This window comes from Desmodus rotundus, chromosome 4 (genome assembly GCF_022682495.2).
Source record: "Desmodus rotundus isolate HL8 chromosome 4, HLdesRot8A.1, whole genome shotgun sequence".
In the NCBI taxonomy this organism is placed as follows: domain Eukaryota; kingdom Metazoa; phylum Chordata; class Mammalia; order Chiroptera; family Phyllostomidae; genus Desmodus; species Desmodus rotundus.
This window is the reverse complement of record NC_071390.1, coordinates 158702605-158721454: the sequence shown is the minus strand read 5'-3', so window position 1 is coordinate 158721454 and position 18850 is coordinate 158702605. Positions and strand designations below refer to the sequence as shown.

Sequence of the window (18850 nt, the reverse complement as noted above, 5' to 3'; positions counted from 1 at the left end):
TTTCCTTGGCTGCCCACTGAATTCTTTCTAAAGGAAAGTTTACAGCAGCCTGTAAAACATGAACCCTGCTGTGCAGTGATGGCAGGGGGTGGTTAGAACCACACCTGCTCCTGCTGTGGACTGAATGCCCCCCACCAAGTGCAGATGTGGAAGCCCTAGTACCAGGTGTGTTGGTATTTGGAGGTGGGGCCTTTGGGAGTGATTAGGTTTAGGTGAAATCCTGTGGGTGGAGCCCCCAAGATGGGATTAGTGCCTTACTGAAGTTGGAGAAGGAGACCAGAGGTGAGGATACAGCTGAGCCGGCAAACCAGGAAGAGGACCTTCACCAAGAACCTGGCCATAGCAGGCTCCCAGATTTTGTCCTTCCAGCCTCCAGACCTGTGAGAAATAAGTGTTTGTAATGTAAGCTGCTTGGCCTGTGCTGTGTTGCTCTGGCAGCCCGAGTGGACCCAGACAGCTTGTTCCCTACCACTCCCTGGCCCCCTGCACAGACTTTGCCAACAGAGCTCCTGGGGGTCAAGTTTGAAAGCTCTTGTTTAATAATGCGGCCCCTTTGCTCTTACCAGCTCTCTCCTGACCCTCATAACACCCTGGGCTGTGGGCAGGGGAGACGTGAGAGTGAGGACACGGATTTCCTCTCCAGGTGTCTTTTCACCTGCCTCAGTAGAGGGTGAGGCGCCGAAGGCCCCTTGAGAGCAAGCACACCTTGCCCCCGGGCACTGTGGCGGGGCCCTCCTGCTTGGAGGAGGGACTGGGAGCTGTGCTGCATAAATATACTGCTTTTATGCAGATGGTTAAATAACACGAGTTAAGAAATCACGATCTTAGCTTTTAGCAGTATATTTCTCTGTGTTGAGTGACTTATCAGTCTATGTTTCTGACTCTATGTTCACATTGGGAAGTTTTCTGGAAGGAAAACTGATCATCAATATATTATTGGGGGCAGTTGATGTGGGTCAGCAGGGAGGGGCCACTTTCTGAATGCATTTCTTAAGAAAACAGTACTAATTTTTGTTCAAACAGCTGCCTTTGACAAAGATAGCAACTAGGTTTGGCTGGTGTTTTAAAGGCAAGATATGTTACATTTAAATTTTATTTTTAATGGTAAGGTTACCCATAATGGATGCAGTCATTGTTTAATTAATTTGAAATCATTGATTTAGAAGGTACCCCTGTTTCCTAGTGTCCTGTAGTGTGATACCCCCAGTTAAGATAAACTTGTAGCCTAGAAAGAACGCCAAAGACCAGGGACTCGCAGACCTCAGTGTGCGTTGGAATTCTAGTTGTTACAACCCAGGTCGCTGGTTCCACCCCAGAGTCTGTGGTCCAAGAGCCGGTCTGAGCTGGGCCCAGAATTTGCAGTCCTAACAAGCAGGCAGGGACCCAGGTGCTGCTGCACTGGAGGCTGCACTCTCAGCCTGGGGCCTGTTGATGGTGACCCGGTGTGCTGTCGTGGGAAGGGGTGTCAGGGACGCAGCTTGTCCTCACACCCACGGCGGGTCCAAGCAGGGTGGGCTTGACCAGCAGCTGTGGCCCTGGAGCATCAGCAGTGTAAATGACGAGCGTTGGCTGGTCTGACGCTTTGTAAAAAACTCCACGTGGGTGAGATCAAAGGGCTAAGTGGGCAAGTCCCCGCGCTGTTCACGCGCACTGGCTCTCAGAAACAGAACCTAATGGCTAGTCACGTTTTCACCTCTTCTCTGGAGCTCGTGACAGGGTGGTGGCCTCGCTTGGCGCAGGAAGCCCTTCACTGTGTGGCCAGACTCATTTCTTACTGCCTGTGAGTGTTCCTCCCCTCCCACCCCAACACACATGCTTTCCCAGGGCCACGTGGGCCTACTTGAAAGGTCTGAATCCATCGTGGTGTTGCGTTTTCATTCCCGCACTTCGCAAGGAGTGACCTCCTCTCTCTCTTTGGCAGTCGTCAGTCCTGCTCATGCTTCAGGACGTAGCACTTCACCGTTCCCTCTGTCTCTGGCCCTGCCCCCACTCAATGGAAGGGGCAGGTTAGGCTCATCACTTACGTGGTGGACCCCTATGGGCTGTGCTGCCTCTTCTCATGCTGACCTGTCATGGTGGCTCACTCAGCTGTCTCCTTGGGGACAAAAGTTGGTTTCATTTCATCACTATTCTTGGGATGAATTAAATGATTGACTGCTTGGAGGGGTGCTTAACCCCTTATTTGTAATGTGCTTTTTGTAAAGCTTTATGTATGTAAAGTGATGCAGGTATATACATAAATGTCAGGTTTAAGTTTTGCACAATACAAGACTAGAACTGTTGACAAGAGCTGAGCTGCAGTCACTTGGGCCTGGAATCGTGTGCCACATGAGGGCCTTCCTTGTTTCTTTCTACTTTTTTTTTTTAAGATTTTATTTATTTATTTTTAGAGAGAAGGGAAGGGTGGGAGAAAGAGAGGGAAAGAAACATCAATGTGTGGTTGCCTTTCTCGTGGCCCCCATGGGGACCTGGCCTGCAACCCAGGCATCTACCCTGACTGGGAATTGAACCTGCGACCCTTTGGTTTGCAGCCCGTGCTCAGTCCACTGAGCTACACCAGTTAGGTTGTTTCTTTCTACCTCTGTGCATGTATTTCCTTGTCCCCTCTGTCTAGACTGAGCGTCTTTCTTCTCTCCCTTCTGCTTGTCTTTTCCAAGAGGCTCCAGGCTGCCTTGATCACCTGCTTCTCTGAGCTCCTCTTGCACGTGTTATCTGTGCTCCAGGCAGTGATTGGCAGCCTCTCAGTGCCTTTCTCGGAACCGTGGAGGCTTGGCTGAGGTTTGCCACGGGGCTGGAGGAGTGCAAAGGAGATGCTGCAGGATCTGGCAGGGAGGGAGGTAGGAGGGACCTTTCCAGAGGGCATGACCTTGGAGCTGAGCTTTGAAGGGGGAGGAAGGGAGTCAGCCAGACAAAGAAAGGCCAAAAGGACATTCCAACCATTGTGAGAGTGGCTGGCCCTCTCCAGTGTTTTTATGCCTCTCACGACCATGGGTCCTGGACACCGTGACCAGGGGCCTCCTATTGTTGGAGGGAGCCCCTGGAACAACACTGTCACTTTCTTTATAGAATAAATGTCCATCTTCCCCAGTTTTCTTTTTAATCCCTGCCCTAGTCTGCTTGTGGAGATGTCTACCCAGTGGATACTGTTGCAGGTTTAGAATAAAATAACAATGATGGTATTTAGAAACTCAGCATTTATCACCAGCCAAGTTGTTTTAAGTGTTCTAAAGAAGTTTTTTTTTTCTCTTAAACATTTATTATATTTTTTAGAGAGAAGGGAAGGGAAGGAGAAAGAAAGGGAGAGAAACATCAGTGTGTGGTTGCCTGTCACATGCCCCCTACTGGAGACCTGGCCCACAACCCAGCATGTGCCCTGACTGGGAATTGAACCGGTGACCCTTTGGTTTGCAGGCCTATGCTCAATCCACTGAGCCACACGAGCCAGGGCTCCATGATTTTTCATTTAATCCATGCGACAAAGCTGTGGGAGGTGATGCTGTCACAGATGAGGAAACTGAAGCACAGAGAGGTCAGGGGCTTGCTTATTTCCTTGTTCGTAAGTGGCAGTACTGGTATAATTAGGTGTCTCCTCCTCCCCCTCTTTGCATTCATTCCCATTACCCGGAGGTGCTGGCAGGAGCCAGCCTGGGGTCTTTTGCTCCTGGCTCCCCTAGCTAGTTCGCCCTGTGTCTCAAGTCTAGCCACGGAGGGATCAAAACAGCCCGCACATACCGGGTGGTTGTGAGGACAAAATGTGTGGGTGTTTGTGCAGCACACTGCCTGGCGCACAGTAAGTACTCAAAAAACGGGACTTTGTACCTGCTTGAACCTCTGTTTTTTCATCTGAGAAGGGAGGCGGGGTTGAGCTGAGACCTCTTGTAGTGCCCCGTTCAGCCCCCGGTTTCTGTGTTCCTGTGAGTGCTGACCATTTCCCCCACCGTCCAGAAGAAGGAAGGAGAGTGAGCAAGGGGGGGCTGAGGTCAGGCAGTGGGGCGGGGTGGGGGGGGGGCTGAGGTCAGGCAGCGGGAGCTGGAGGGAAGTCCCCAGGCACACCCCGCATGCACACGTGCTGCTGGCTCGGACCAAGGGCCTTGGTGGAGGTGGTGCTTTTCCACCCCATGGTGCGCCATGGAACGGCGAGGCCCGCCATTCCAACTTCAGCATTATACAGGTGGTGTAACAGGAGAGCCCACACCGTGGCAAAGATCAGCATTTTATGTTCCAACTGAGGCTGAATATTTGTTCCTCTTTATAGTTTTATTGTTTTTAAACAGGAAACAAGAGCCCTGACCTTCAGCCTTCTCAAAAAGTTCAATATCATTCTCCTTGCAGATGCAAAAACAAGTGCCAATTATTTCAAAGGTTAATTTTATCCAGTGTGTTAAATAAAAATGCATTTGTCTGTAGCATTTTCTTGGTTCTTTTCAAGCTTATGTAACCCCTGTGTCCCCTCCACTGGGGAAACAAAAAGCTCTTGGTGCTTTGTGATTGTGCCTCCCAGCTCAGCCCGGAGGGATGAGTCAGCAACCAGAGCCCCTAGGAGCACCTGCTGTCCGCCTTTTCTCCAGTCCCTCCTCTTCCCCAGGCTGCCACTGCCACGCTCCCTCACTGCTGCTCCTTTGAGCTGTCATCACTACCCCAAGTCCGAGCTTCCTGGGCTCCCAGTCGTCTTTATAGAGCCTCGGAAACTCACCCCACATGACTAATCTGGGAGGGTGTGGGAATAGGATCTGCAGGGCTCTTGCTTTTGTTTCTAGTTTCTGCATGCCCTGGTCACTTCCGTTTTTTAAATGTGTGCTCCCCCCAATCCCATGACCTTGCCTCCCATTCATCCTGTCCCAGGCAAGGCGAGGCTCCCTGTTCTGTAACCTAGGCTCAGCCACTCTCGTCATCTCTTGCCACAGGCACGGCATCTGGTCATTAGCCACGGTGCGTTACTGAGTGAGTGAGTGGTAGTCACCTGCACACCTTGTTTATGCCGCTGCACGTACCTGAAATGTCTCCCCATCATGTCCACCTGCCTGAATTTTACTTGTTCTTTCTGAACCACCGCCACTTCCCAAAACCTGAGGCTGATAATGAGAAGAGTAACAGACGTTTTATGGAATGCTTCTAGGTGCCAGGCTTCGTTTTTTGCACTCATTTACCTGTTTCATGCTCACGGTAACCCTATGAGATAGGCACCATTATCTAAATTTTGCAGATGTGGAAACAGGTGGAAAGTGGTCAGACCACCTGTTTGAGGTTAAGTAGCCAGATTGGTGGTGGAGCTAGTATTTGGCCCCAGACATCTGGCTCCAGGGCCCATGCTCTTGACCTAATAAACAGGAGAAATTCATTTTCTATGCTGAACTTTTAGAATAATAGCAGTCATGTGCTTCCTTGAACCACCCTATTGAAAGTTTTAAATTATTACTAAATTTATTGCGGTAACATTGCTTAACGGTATATAAATTTCAGCTGTACAAGATTATAATTTGTGATCTGCGTACTCTTGCATGCCCAACACCCGACATCTAGTCTCCTCCCGACGCCGTATGTCTGACCCCCTTGTGCCCATTTCACCATCCCTCGACCCCCTTCCCACTTGGGCAGCCGCCATACTGTTGTCTGTGTCTGTAAGTTTGTTTGTGCTGTCTGTTCACTTGTTGCTTTCTGTTTTATATCCCACATATGAGTGAAATTACATGGTTTTGGTCCTGTTCTGTCTCACTTATTTCACTTAAATAATACTCTCGAGATCATGCATGTTGCCCCAGACGGCGGTATTTCACCTCTTTATGGCATTGCGTTGTATAAGTGTATGGCATCTTCCTCACCCATTCATCCACCAGTGCTCGCTTAGGTTGCTTCCCTAGCTTAGTTGTTGTACGTGACGCCGCAGGGAATGTCACCCCGTTGAAATTTGAAGGGACTGTCATATTCATGTCTGCACTTCCAGCAGCAGGTGCCAAACACTTGAAAATACTCCTTTTTACCAAATGAATGTTACTTTTTTAAAAAAATTCTGTTTCCTTATAGCTAGACCATCAAACAGTACAAGTGTAGAGAAATTAGAAAGTTCGTTTATCGTTTTTCACAAACCGTCCAAACAATTCCTGGTAGGGTTGTACTGAGTTCAGAGCAATCTTGGGTAAATGAATTCTCTGTTCGTGACTCTCCCACGTGCACCTGATTTTCCGGGCACAGATTCGGCAGGGAACAGCCGTCTCTGTGCTGCTGGCGTCTCTGGTCTTCTGTGGTAGGGGCAACGCTGTTCATGCTTTGTAAACGGGGCGATGGCGCCCACAGAGGACTGCCGGTTCCTTCCTTAAATCTGCACGTTCATTTTCCTTGGGTTTTGAAGAACTTTTCCTCCCCTGTAGTTCACAGCGGGTGCTGCAGATGTTAGCCCCTGTGACTGTTAACTTTCCTCCAGGGAATCCATGCTCAGGTTCCATTCTCGTCTCTGAAGTCTATTCGTGTTGTTAAAACAGAGGTTTAGGAATAACTGGAATTTAAACATTTCTTTTTCTTTTGGCACGGGAGATGAGAATTTTCAAGGGGGACCGAGAGAGAGTTATAAAATGCTCTGTTGTGGGATAACAGAAAAAGCCAGAATATTGGAGATTGAGGGTCTGTCTCTTCCTTTTCTTCCTGGAGCGCCTGTTTCTTCCAGGGCACTCAGCGTGTGATTTACTGTCCTGTCCGTAACTGCAGTTCAGAACTTGACATCGGCGTCCTGTGAAAATACAAGAAAGGAGCCCCGTACCCAGCGCTTTCCAGAGCCAGGGGCTGGCCATATGTGAGGCTGGCTGCACGCTCCTAATGGCGCAGCGCTCTCACGGCCTGGGTTGTGTTCCTGCCAACGGCGCAGGGTCGTACCCTGCCCCACGCATCTGCAGGCGCGGGGAGAGAGAGCACAGCGGCACGGAGCTGTTGGGGAGCAGCGTTGCCTCTAAAATACTGACGCGCCGGCATAGATCACGTTTATGGCTCTATCGAGAACGTCACCGCGGTGATTTAAATGGAGGCAGGTGTCTCGTAGGGCCCCTGAGTTATGGCTGGTTTTAAAATTCTTAGAAGCCATCGAAGACTGTTGTTTCTGAAAGCCTACATAATTCAAGCATTCCACATCCTGTCATTATGGGAGATGGCAGAATAGTAAAATCCAGCCCCAGACTAGCGTGTTACTGCAGCCCTTCGGTTCTGTGGCTTTGCAGACTTTATAAATATGTCTCGGTGCCTCTATAGTTGGTGGAGTCGGAGGCGAATATTGTCTCTCACAATATGAACGGAGGGACTGAAACCCAAGTACGTCGTGTTTCCAGACAGGGACCGACCCCGCTGGCCTGGGGGTACAGCAGCCCCTTCCCTGGCTCAGCCTCTGCTCTACTGAGTGTGCTCTTCCTCAGCAGCCTCTCCCCACACAGCAGTCTCTCGGCAAGGATGTAAGTCAAGGAAAGAAGCCAGACCCCCAGTGTTGTTCTGGGAAGTAGCAGAAACAGCAAAGCAGCCTCTCTTGGACCACCTAGTACATCCCATCCCGGGTACATAAAAGGGACTCAGTAAATGCCGGTGTCAGTGGCTTAGGAATTATCCAAGTTGCAATAGTGCACATATTTATTATCAGAACAAGGTTCGCAGCTGACAGTTGTCCCACATTTCCGTCATCCTCATCCTGCCAGTCCACCCAGCTCCTTAAGTGCGTGAGTTCACATCCGTGCACACAGGTGTGCACGCTCACGCACAAAAGAGGGCCGAGCACAGAGCTGTCGCCTTAGGCCCGATCTGGACCTCTCCGAATTGATAAGCAAACGGCCTCTTGGATTGAATTAGCCAGGCCGAATGTAGAACACACAGATATTTTACCCTCCCCCTTTTATAAATTACTAAACTACTTCGTAACTAGGCTACTCTTAATATGAACAAAAGATAATATGTCTTTAAAATTTTTGTTCATTTAAAACTATAACTTCAGTAATTGTTGCCACATAAAATGAATTTAGATGAAAGAGATACATTTTTTCCCCTTCCCAGGGTTTAGGGAACAATAAGTGATGGACTTTTTAAATTCTGAATCAGGTTCTCGTCGGGGGTGATCTTGTCCCCACTTCTTCCCAGGGGACATTTAGCAATGACCAGGCATTTTTGATTGTCATTCCTGGGGTGGGCAGATACTACAGTCCCCTATGGGCAGTGCCCAGGGATGCTGCTAAACGTTCTCCAAGTGCTCGGAACGGCCCCCACCCCACCCATGACAAAGGGCTGTGAAGCCCTAAACGGCGGTAGTGAGGGGGCTGAGAAACTCTGCTGAACCTGTAGGTTTATTTGCTGATCTCTTCCGTGCATTCACTTTTATTTTGTTAATTCAGAAGTGAAATGACCACTAGTACTCGTAATCCTTCTTTGTGTTCTGTACTTGGCCTTGGTACCCTGACCAAGGCCGGGACAAGCTCTGGCCCTGGGAAGGCCTAAATCCAGGCAGCTGACAACAGCTTTGAACTGTGTCCTAGTGGTAACAGTGAAAGGAAATGAAGAGCTGACGTGGCAGTAAGCACATAGGGTCACATGAGAGAATGGAAAGTGAAAATGTAGAGTGAGCCCCACGATTCAGAGTGTGTTTGGAGAGTCAGCAGCGGTAGCATCACCGGGGCACTTGAGAGAAATGCAGACTCTGAGATTCCCCCCAGACCGACTGAGTCCAACGCTGTCTGTTTCAGCAGGATCCCCACGCGATGCTCGTGCACCTAGGGGTTGGAAAAGCACTGGATACGCAGTTTTTACTCTGGAGAAAAATACACCTTGACTGCAGCTCTGACTCTTACTAACTGTGTGACCTTGGCCAAGTTAAAAAAAAACAAACCTCACTGCACCTTACTTGTTTTGGCTGTAAAATGAGAATAATATCACCTTTCTCATGAGGCGGTAGTGAGATCAGACAAGCTTATTTGTGTTAAGGACTTGTCACATGGTAAAAGCTCAACAAACTGAGCTGTGATTGATAATAAGAAAAAAGAACACAAAAAGCAGAGGGCGTTAGTGAGGCAGTTTATGCCTTAAACCTCACCGTCATCAGCACCAAACAATGCTTGTACTCTGGGCAGGTCTGAGTTCTCTGGAGAAGAAACCGGCAAAAGCTGGAGCTTCATAAGCTTGTATAGACTGCAGCCCTTGCCAGCAGCCCAGCTGGAGAGAAGAAATGGGCAGAACAGCCTGAACTCCTAGACATGTTCCATCAGCCCTGCCTGAGTCACGCCTGTTCTGTTCACTACGCGCCATTTGCAAGTAACGTAGTGGGGATTTTCAGGACACCCAGGAGGAGAAATGCTGCGGGAAACAGAAACTACAGGGTTAGAGGAAGGAGACGGTGTGATGAGCCTTTGTCTCATTAATGGGGCTTAAGAATGGGAAAGTGTGCCATATGATTTCACTTACATGGTTAATCTAAAGAAAAAAATTAACAGAATTGAAACAGACTCACAGATACAGAGAACAGATGGATGGTTGCCAGAAGGGAGGGGTGTTGGGGGCTGGGTGAAAAAGGTGAAGGGATTAAAAAGTACAAGTTAGTAATCACAAAATAGTCCCAGGAATGTAAAGTACAGCACAGGGAATACAGTCAGTGGTATTGTAATAACCATGGATGGTGCCAGGTGGGTACTGGAAATACCAGGGGCACACTTTGTAAAGTATGTGTGATTATATAACTACTATGCTGTACACTCGAAACTAATACAAAATAATACTGCATGTAAACTAATTTAAAAAATTAGAAAAACTCGTCGAACTCGATAAAAAAGAATGGGGATGAATTCCCAGTTTCACTTCGCCTGGTGTTCTGTTGACCGACGGGTCCCTGAGTTCTTGTGTACACGTGAAGGTTCGCTGACACGCTGCTGTAACACACCCATGGATGTATGTTAACACGCCACTTCGACTGCTGCTCCGGCGCCTGCCTCACCAGCCGGGAGTCACTTTTTGGAAACGAGACTCTTGTGAACCAGTGGGAGTGTAAATACTTCCAGCACGAGACAAAGCAGAACTCGAATCATAACAGAGTGTCCAGCAGAGTTTCAACAGCCAGTATGGTAAAAGAAAAAAAAACGAAAGAGTTCAAATGAAAGATTTCAAGCTGCAGAAAAAGATTAAATGATACTGACTCAAATTCTTTTTCAAAAAGGGATTGAAGTTTATTGTATTCAGTAATGATTAGTCCTATGATTACAAGTGTTTGAGAGATTAATTTGTCTTCTAGGTATTTTGCAGAGGAACTTTTTTTTTAAAAGATTTTATTATTATTTACTTTTTTAGAGAGAGGACAGGGAGAGAGAAAAAGAGGGAGAGAAACATTGATTGGCTGCCTACCACGTGCCCCCAACTGGGGACCTGGCCAGTAACCCAGGCTTGTGCCCTGTCCAGGGATCGAACTGGTCACCTTTCAGTTCGCAGGCCGGTGCTCAACCCATTGAGCCACACCAGCCCGGGCAGGAGAACATTTTTTAATCTTTGATTTAAATCAGAGCAGTTCTGCATTATTTTTCTTTAACTTTCTGATTATAAAAGTGTTTATTGTCATGAATTCAGAAAGGATAGGAAATTCAAAGAGCAGCAAGCATGCCCAAACCCAGCACCCATTTCTGTCTTCTTTCACTCAACAGTTATTCAAAAAGTACCTGCTGGGAGCCAGGGGCTGTGCTTGGTGCTGGACAAACCCTCATTGTCAAGGTGGCTTTGTTGAGTCTTCTTGGAACTTCAGTTGATTGACTAAATTCTGATGCTTCAGCATTTTTTTTCTGTTTCCTCAATGAATACGTGATAGCAGACAATAAGAGCTAATAGGTTTACTGTATTCTTACTGTGTGTTGGATCCTGTTTTAGGTGGTTTGTCAAGTGTATTAACTCAGTCCCTCTCGCACCACTATTAGGGAGGTGCTGTTATTCCCACTTGACCGACTGGGAAACAGGCACAAAGAAATTAATTTGCTAACGGTCACAGAATGGACAAAGGCATACTCTTGACTAAATAAAACCCAGGGAGCCTGACTCCAGAGCCTGACCGACCTCCGAATCACTGACCTGTACCGCCTCTCAGAATATTTTGATATTGAGAGCATACTACACAGTTTTATTTCCTGCATTTATATGGACCGTTAACATGTGAGCATCCTCCTGGAATGTGCATAAACTGCTATTTCTTAACTCAAAAAGAAGTAGAATTTTAATTTATTCACTTGTTTAATGGGATCATAATGAAATAAGCATATATTGAAATGTGGGGATGAGCATTTAAATGCTGTAGCAGTCATTAAGGTTTCTTAATGGTTATAATTTTTTTTATTTTTAAATTTTATTTTTCAATTACAGTTTCCACTCAGTATTATTTTATGTTAGTTTCAGATGTACAACATAGTGCTTTCACAGACACATACTTTACACAGTACTCCCCCTGAGCATAATTTTTTTTATTCCAGTAATTTTAAGAGGTGTTAACACAGACAAGTTATTTTAGGAAATTAAGCATATGGTTGCTTGTGTTTGATTTCCTAGCAGGAAAACAAACCCAACTTTAGATGAAGACAATGAACAGTCAGTGCTGATGACTGTTCCAGAAATTAATCATTAACATGGAATTATGTTGGAGCTATCGACTAGCAGAGATTGTATCGGCATTATGGGGATTGTGAGACTCCAGTGGCTGCGAAGGGCTTTTCACGGCGTGTAAGACCGTGGCTGTATTTAGGTTCAGTTTAGACAGAAGCTCCCAAGGATGACTTGAATCAGACGGGGTCCATTTGTACAGGAGCTTCTGCAGTTCTTCAGAACTGGTCTCACAGCTTGCACATGGGACGCTCTCAGTGCGTGCCGTCGGTATTTGTGAGCGGTAACGCTGTGTGCCAGCAACATGGGGTCTGCAGCCAAGAAAGGTACAGGTTCATGCACTGTAAAGAGATTTCGACTAGAAATAGAAATTTAAAAACTGAAGACCCGGGAAACATTTGAAGGGTGGGGGTATCAGCGGAAAGCACAGGCTCCCGAGTTGGGCAGATGTAGGTTGGGATCCCAAAGTGCTCGCTTCTTCACTACATGACCCTGGGCAAGCTGCTCGGCTTCTCTGAGCCTTAGTTTCCTGTTCAGGCCAATCCCTGCCTCCTGGAGCTGTCCTCCTCAGGATGGAATGAGGCACTGTACACGAAACACCTGGTATGGTGCCCAGGACTCGGCAGAGGATCCGTTAATGGTCACTGTTAATCTTATTTCAGAATACTTAGCCATGTCACAGGTGGTTAAGAAGGCATATACAAGTGAGACCAGGTTCCAGTCTTGGCTGTACTACTTCCCACCTGTGTGACATTGGCAAGTTACTTAAATTCCCCATGCTTCACTTTGCTTTCTTTAAAACTGAATAGTTGTAGTACCTATGTCATAGGTGTGGAGTGTTAAATAAATTATTATACCTAAAGGCCCTCAGAATAGTCTCACACATAGCACTGGGCGAGTGTTTGCTATTATTATTTTATTAATGAGTCATTAACTCAGAAGAAGATATATGGCACCTGAAAAAGTAGGTATCTTTGAACATTTCCTCAGCTGCTACAACTCTTGCATACTATTTGACATGTTGTTACATGTTCATTGCTCAAATGTAGTTTGTTACAGTGCACTTTAAAACACCAATCATCAGCTAGGGTGATATCATTACATAGTATCTGAATGAGTAGAATTTTCCGATTTGGCACCATGCTTAAATATAAATTTTTGTTGAAAAATGACCATTCAGAAATGTCCTTTTCCTTCTCAGATTATTCCGAGCTGGGAGAGCTTCCCCCACGATCTCCTTTGGAACCAGTTTGTGAAGACGGGCCCTTTGGCCCTGTGCCAGCGGAAAAGAAAAGGACGCCTCGGGAGCTTCGAGAACTGTGGCAAAAGGCGATCCTACAGCAGATACTACTGCTCCGAATGGAGAAGGAGAATCAGAAGCTCCAAGGTTGGATTGCTGTCTTTTATACTGGAACAGGCCTGATGGCTATAATGTATCTTAGCTTTGAAGTGAATCACATCAGATGTAAGCGCCCTACCTTGCAGAGAAAGCAAGATACTCCAACATACATATATCTCTGCAAATGTGTGCGTGTGTATGTAAACATCTGTTTCCTTTTTCAAAGTTAACACTCCTTCTGGAGACCTACTGATCTCACCAACTGTATTAACTATATTCGTATGGTCACTTTTAGCATGATGTCCAGAACTTCCGAGAGACAACCTGCAAATATAAGCTTTAACCTTCTAAAAGTGGGTTTGGTTTTATTTTCCAGTCTCCCCATACTTCGTCCACAGCCAGAGTCTCTGCCTGGGTGTTATATATGAACTAATCCCGTGTAATCATTAAGTTCATAACCTCACTCTGTGCATTTTCAGTGAGTGGCAAGTAACCTGAAAACCTGAACGTTAGCTGAGCTCTGTCTGCACTGATACCAAGGTGTTCTGTGGACGCAGACTCATTCACTCCTGAGGACAGCTCCAGGAGGCGGGGTTGGCCTGAAGAGGAAGCTAAGGCTCAGAGAAGCCGGGCAGCTTGCCCAGGGTCATGTCAGTATCAAAATAAGACATGAACTTTGAGAGTTTAGATTTTGTTCATTTCCTGTTTCCATGCTGTCACTTGAAGCAATAAATACTATTTTCAAAGTAGCTAAGTTTATGTACCCTGCGTGGTATAATGGAAAGAACATGGGTCTTAGGGTGTGGAGAGTGCCTGGCTATAAAATAATGAGAATTTTGGTCAGGAAGTCTGGACATTCTCTCAAAGGGAGGCCACACAGGTAGTCCGGCCATGCCGTCACTCCTTAGGAAGTTTTGGAATTAAGAGTATAGTGATTCCCACTTTAGCTGTGGTTTAGCTCTCTGGACTTTCAGTGACCCCACAGTCTGAAAATAAGAAATGGAAAATTCCAGAAAGAACAATTCATAAGTTTTAAATCGTGTGCTGTTCTGAGTAGTGTGATGAGCTCTCAGGTTGTCCCACTCCATCCTGCGCGGGACGTGAATCATCCCTTTGTCCAGAGTGCCCTTGCTGTGTATGCTGTTCTCCCGTCAGTCACTCAGCAGCTGTCTTGGTTATCAGATCCACTGTCACCGTGTCACAGTGCTTGTGTTGGAGGAGCCCTTATCTTACTTAATTATGGCCCCAAAGCACAAAATTTGGATGTGCCAAAGAGCAGACATAAAGTGCTTCCTTTAAGTGAAAAGGTATCTATGTATAGGAAACACACACAGCATATACAGGTTTTGGTACTATCTGTGGTCTCAGGCTTCTGTACCTGAAGGTCCTGGCCCACATCCCCTGTGGATAAGGGGGGCTACTGTACATTTCACTGAACTTCCTCCTTTTAATAATGATCTTGCTTCTTCTTAAGAGATGAAAGTCATTAAGATACTAGACTTGATGAATATGGTTCATAGTCCAGATAAGTAGATTATCTTTGACCAAAACCAAGAAGTAAAATACAAAGTGATAAGACCTTTTGATATGAAAGTGGTCCCACAGTTGTAAGAGGCTGCTTGTGGATGTGGACACGGTACTGAAGCTGAGAGAGCTGGGTCATCCCTTGCCGGTGTATGAGCGGTGGGGGGCTGGGTGCTGCACCAGGGCCTTTTAGAGCAGTGAGCGCCGAGGGTTCTCCCAGCTGTTTTCCTACCGTTTGCTTGTGTGTTCTAAAGGTGAGTGATTCTGAAAGCAGATGTCTGAAACAGGTTCGATAGTGATGGCACTGCTGAGTGTCGTCAGCTAAGCGACAGCTTTGGAGCACGGCACTTACCTTCACGTGTATGTTGGCTGGGGTTTTGTTGAAAGCGAGAAGGCGGTCATGTTTATCCCGTAGGTCATAAGCCTTAGTGCTTATCCTGGCCAGTCATGCACATGGCAGCCGTGGAAAATCGGGGCTCCCCTGTGAAATGGGGATGCCGCTGGCTGGCGCCTTGGGGACGTCGGGAGGAGTTGTGACTATAGTTGATGAGATCAGGATACCACAGAAGCGAGGCTGTTGTAAAGCCGTTAAATGGCCACTTGCCAGACTCAAATGACCTGGGACATTTCCTAAGGTGACCTGGGACACCTTGCCAGGTGTTGTATATGTTCACTGGTCCCTCCCAGTATCTTTCTGCTGCTTCCCCCCTAATCTGGCAGTGTTCAGTCCTGTGTGGGCATTCATTTTCACTGCTGGGACTCATTTCTCTTATTAGCTCTGTGAAGTTCAACACATGTTTACCTTTGTGATAGAACCACGATAAACTTGCTGAATATAATTTAGCAAGCACTGTGTTGCTGTGCACAGGACCTATGTTGCCGAGAAATAATCCTCAATCAGAGCCTGTTCATGAACTGCCTAAAAATGTTTAGTAAGCGGTGTTGGGGTGGGATGGGGGGCCAGAATTTTGTCATTAAATAAAGAAGCAAAATTTGACAAGAACTAATAAGGGAATGTACTAAATGCTAGAGAGACAGTCATTTTATTGCCTTTTTTTTTTCAATTGCTTTTAAAAAGGAAAGTTAAATTGCAACTGGGAGTGACTCTTGAAATTGATCATGCGTTTTGGCCAACTGGCATGCTCTTTGGAAAAGAAATTTAAAAATCATGTATGAGGAGGTTCTTTCTACAGTTAAGTCTAGTCCCTGGCTCTTGCATACGTGGATCAATTATTGTTACAGGTCTAGAAGCACTGCATCCGAGAAAAAAACACACCATGTCATTGAAAGCTGCCTCACTCACTGTAGACACTTGGAAGCCGAATTGTAATTTCCCTAGTGAAACAGCTTATTTGTTTCAGTGAAGTTGGAACTAAAATGCATCCCCTCCCTGCTGCCGAGCCAGCAGTCCTCCCTTGTACCCCTCTGCAAGGCCCTTTTTCCTCTATTGTAAATGAAGACACAAGCCACCTAATGCAAGACAGCAGGGCATGATTCAATACAAGCACAGTTTTTGGTCAGCACATTATTGCTTTTTGGACTGACTCTCATAGTTCAGCATTTCTTGTTTAAGATTAAAATGTTACAGGTATTACATCTGCATAATGACACATCGAATTTGGAATTTTAATTGAATTGTAATTGAAGGTATTTTTAAAAAGGTTTTTCCCCAGTTAAAAAAATACTACATTGTAAAAAAATAATCATAATGGTTGTAGTTTTTCTAAACTCTCTATAAGCATGGAGTCATTGATTACTGAGGCTTCCACCCCTTAGCCCTCCCTTTCCAAGCTTTGGAGAGGTGCTGGCAGTTGGAAGACTGTTTTATCTGTGGGCGCAGTTGCTAACAGCACAGGATTGGGGTGGGCAGCCACCGCCCACCCTACACAAAGGACATAAGTCAGATCTGAATATTAATCCAAAGTCCAAGTTAGCTCATACGTCCATGTTAAATGGTAAGTTTTTAGATGACTCTTTTGCAAAGTTACAACATCTGATCTCACACAGGCCTGGTTTCCTCCAGCCCTAGAAGCTCACAGACATGGGATTCAGACCCTTATTTACTATAGTAAACAGTTTGGTCTTCTATCTAATGTTCTCGCCTTGGCTCCTTGACGTTTGTCGCAAGCCTGCACCATCTGCCTTAGTTGACAGCATTTCGGAGGCCACCGATTTGAGGCCTCATCAGGTTACTGAACAGCAGGATGTTGCTTGGGCCAGCAGCAAAATACATGGATTAAGCCTTTGCAGCTGAGTCTTCTGGCCAGATATTTCTGTTCTGTTGACTTCAGAGCAGGTTTCTCGCCTTGCTTGCTGGGCCCTCCAGTGCAGTCCGATATGCTCACAGCAGAGTTCACTGCCAGAAAAATGTGTGCTGGCCCCGAGAGCCCTGTGCTGCTGGCGTCAGCAAGGCTCACCCTGAGCCCGACTTGCTACAAGGGCCGCATCAACTCTGATGGCATCTATTGTGTTTCTTCCAGCCCAAATGAATGTAGGGTGGCCATTTTTTGAAAATTTGCACTCCACAGATGTAGGGAGTTGTTTAACAGGACCTTGAAAATGTATTCTTCAAAGTTAGAAGGAGAAGAATAAAGATAGTAGATGAAAAATCACAAAAAATAAGGGAGAGCACCAGGCCTGGAGTCACTGCTAAATACCAGCTGGTCGATAACCTTGTCAAATCCCTTAATTGCTCTGAACTTTAGTTATTATGCCCACAAAATGAGAGGTTGGACCAGGAATCTCTGCAGGCCTTTTAGTGCCTTCTTTTTATGTATTTGTACTTGAAGGCGGTAGTTGGGTCAGTTAAGTACAGAATCCATGCATCAGATGATTAAGGTCTTAACCATCAGGGTACTATTAGCCAGATTAACTGAGTTAGCATTTGCTCAATTTCTAAATTGGAAAAAGAAAATATTTTCTATTATCAGCACTTTGCAAAACAATGTTTTGTACCTTTCATTGTCTGACTATATTTTTGATATAATTTGTAGAGGACTTGCGAATCAGCAGACATTTTGTGGCTGCTTAGTATATTTCATCTTATTTAATCATCACAAGAGCAACTCAATGAAGTAGCTGTAATTCTCATTTTTTTCTTTTAATTTTATTGATTATGCTATTACCGTTATCCCAATTTTTCCTCCTTTGCCCCCCTCCACCCAGCACTCCCTACTCTCTTAGGCAATTCCCACACCATTGTTCATGTCCATGGGTCATGCGTGTAAGTTCTTTGGCTTTTCCATTTCCTATACTGTACTTTACATCCCTGTGGCTATTCTGTAACCGCTTACTTGTACTTCTTTTTTAGAAAAATATTTTATTTACTTATTTTTAGACAGAGGGGAAGGGAGGGAGAAAGCGAGGGAGAGAAACAATGTGTAGTTGCCTCTCATGTGGTTGTCTCCCACCTGGGGACCTGGCCCGCGACATAGATATGTGTCCTGACTGGAAATTGAACCGGCAACCCTTTGGTTTGCAGGCGGACACTCAGTCCACTGAGCCACACCAGCCAGGACCTATTTGTACTTCTTAATACCCTCACCTCTTTGCCCATTCTCCCCCACGCCCTTCTCCCATCTGGCAACCATCAAAACATTCTCCATATCCATAATTCTGTCTCTGTTCTTGTTTATCAGTGTGTTTTTTAGATTCAGTTGTTGATAGATATGTTTATTGCCATTTTATCGTTTATAGTTTGATCTTTTCCTTAAATAAGTCCCTTTAACATTTCAGATAATAATGGTTCCGTGATGATGAACTCCTTTAGTTTTTTCTTGTCTGGGAAGCTCTTTATCTGCCGTTCCATTCTAAATGATAGCTTTGCTGGGTAGAGCAATCTTGGTTGTGGGTCCCTGCTTTTTGTGACTCTGAATATCTCTTGGCAATCTCATCTGGCCTGCAGAATGTCTTTTGAGAAATCAGCTGACAATTTTATGGGAACTTCCCTGTAGGTAACTAACTACTTTTCTCTTGCTGCTTTTGAGTTTCTCTCTTTATCTTTAACCTCTGGCACATTAATTGTGATGTGCCTTGTAGTGGGCCTCTTTGCATCCATCTTGTTGGACTTGCATGTTTAGTTCCTTTACAAAATTAGGGAAGTTTTCTTCCATTATTCTTTCAAATAGATCTCCAATTTCTTGCTCTTTCTATTCTCCTTCTGGCACCCTTATGATGCGAATGTTGGACCTCTTGAAGTTGTCCCAGAGGCTGCTTACACTATCCTCATTTTTTTGTGTTCTTTTTCCTTCTTGTTGTTCTGATTGGTTGTTTTTGCTTCCTTATGTTTTAAATCATTGATTTAATTCTCAGCTTCATCCACTCTACTGTTGTTTCCCTGTAAATTATTCTTTATTTCAATTAGTGTATCCTTTGTTTCTGACTGGATCTTTTTTATGCTGCTGAAGT

At 45.7% G+C, this 18850-nt stretch overlaps 1 protein-coding gene across 4 annotated transcripts in view; it reads left to right on the top strand.

Moving 5' to 3' along the window:
- TBC1D1 (TBC1 domain family member 1) overlaps nt 1-18850 on the top strand; it is a 208768-nt gene that overhangs the window by 152950 nt on the left and 36968 nt on the right. For all 4 annotated transcript variants that reach the window (XM_053922307.2, XM_053922308.2, XM_053922309.2 and 1 more), the window contains one exon: nt 12782-12967. In XM_053922307.2, the coding sequence (XP_053778282.1) occupies nt 12782-12967 (186 nt within the window). The remainder of the gene's footprint in view (nt 1-12781; nt 12968-18850) is intronic.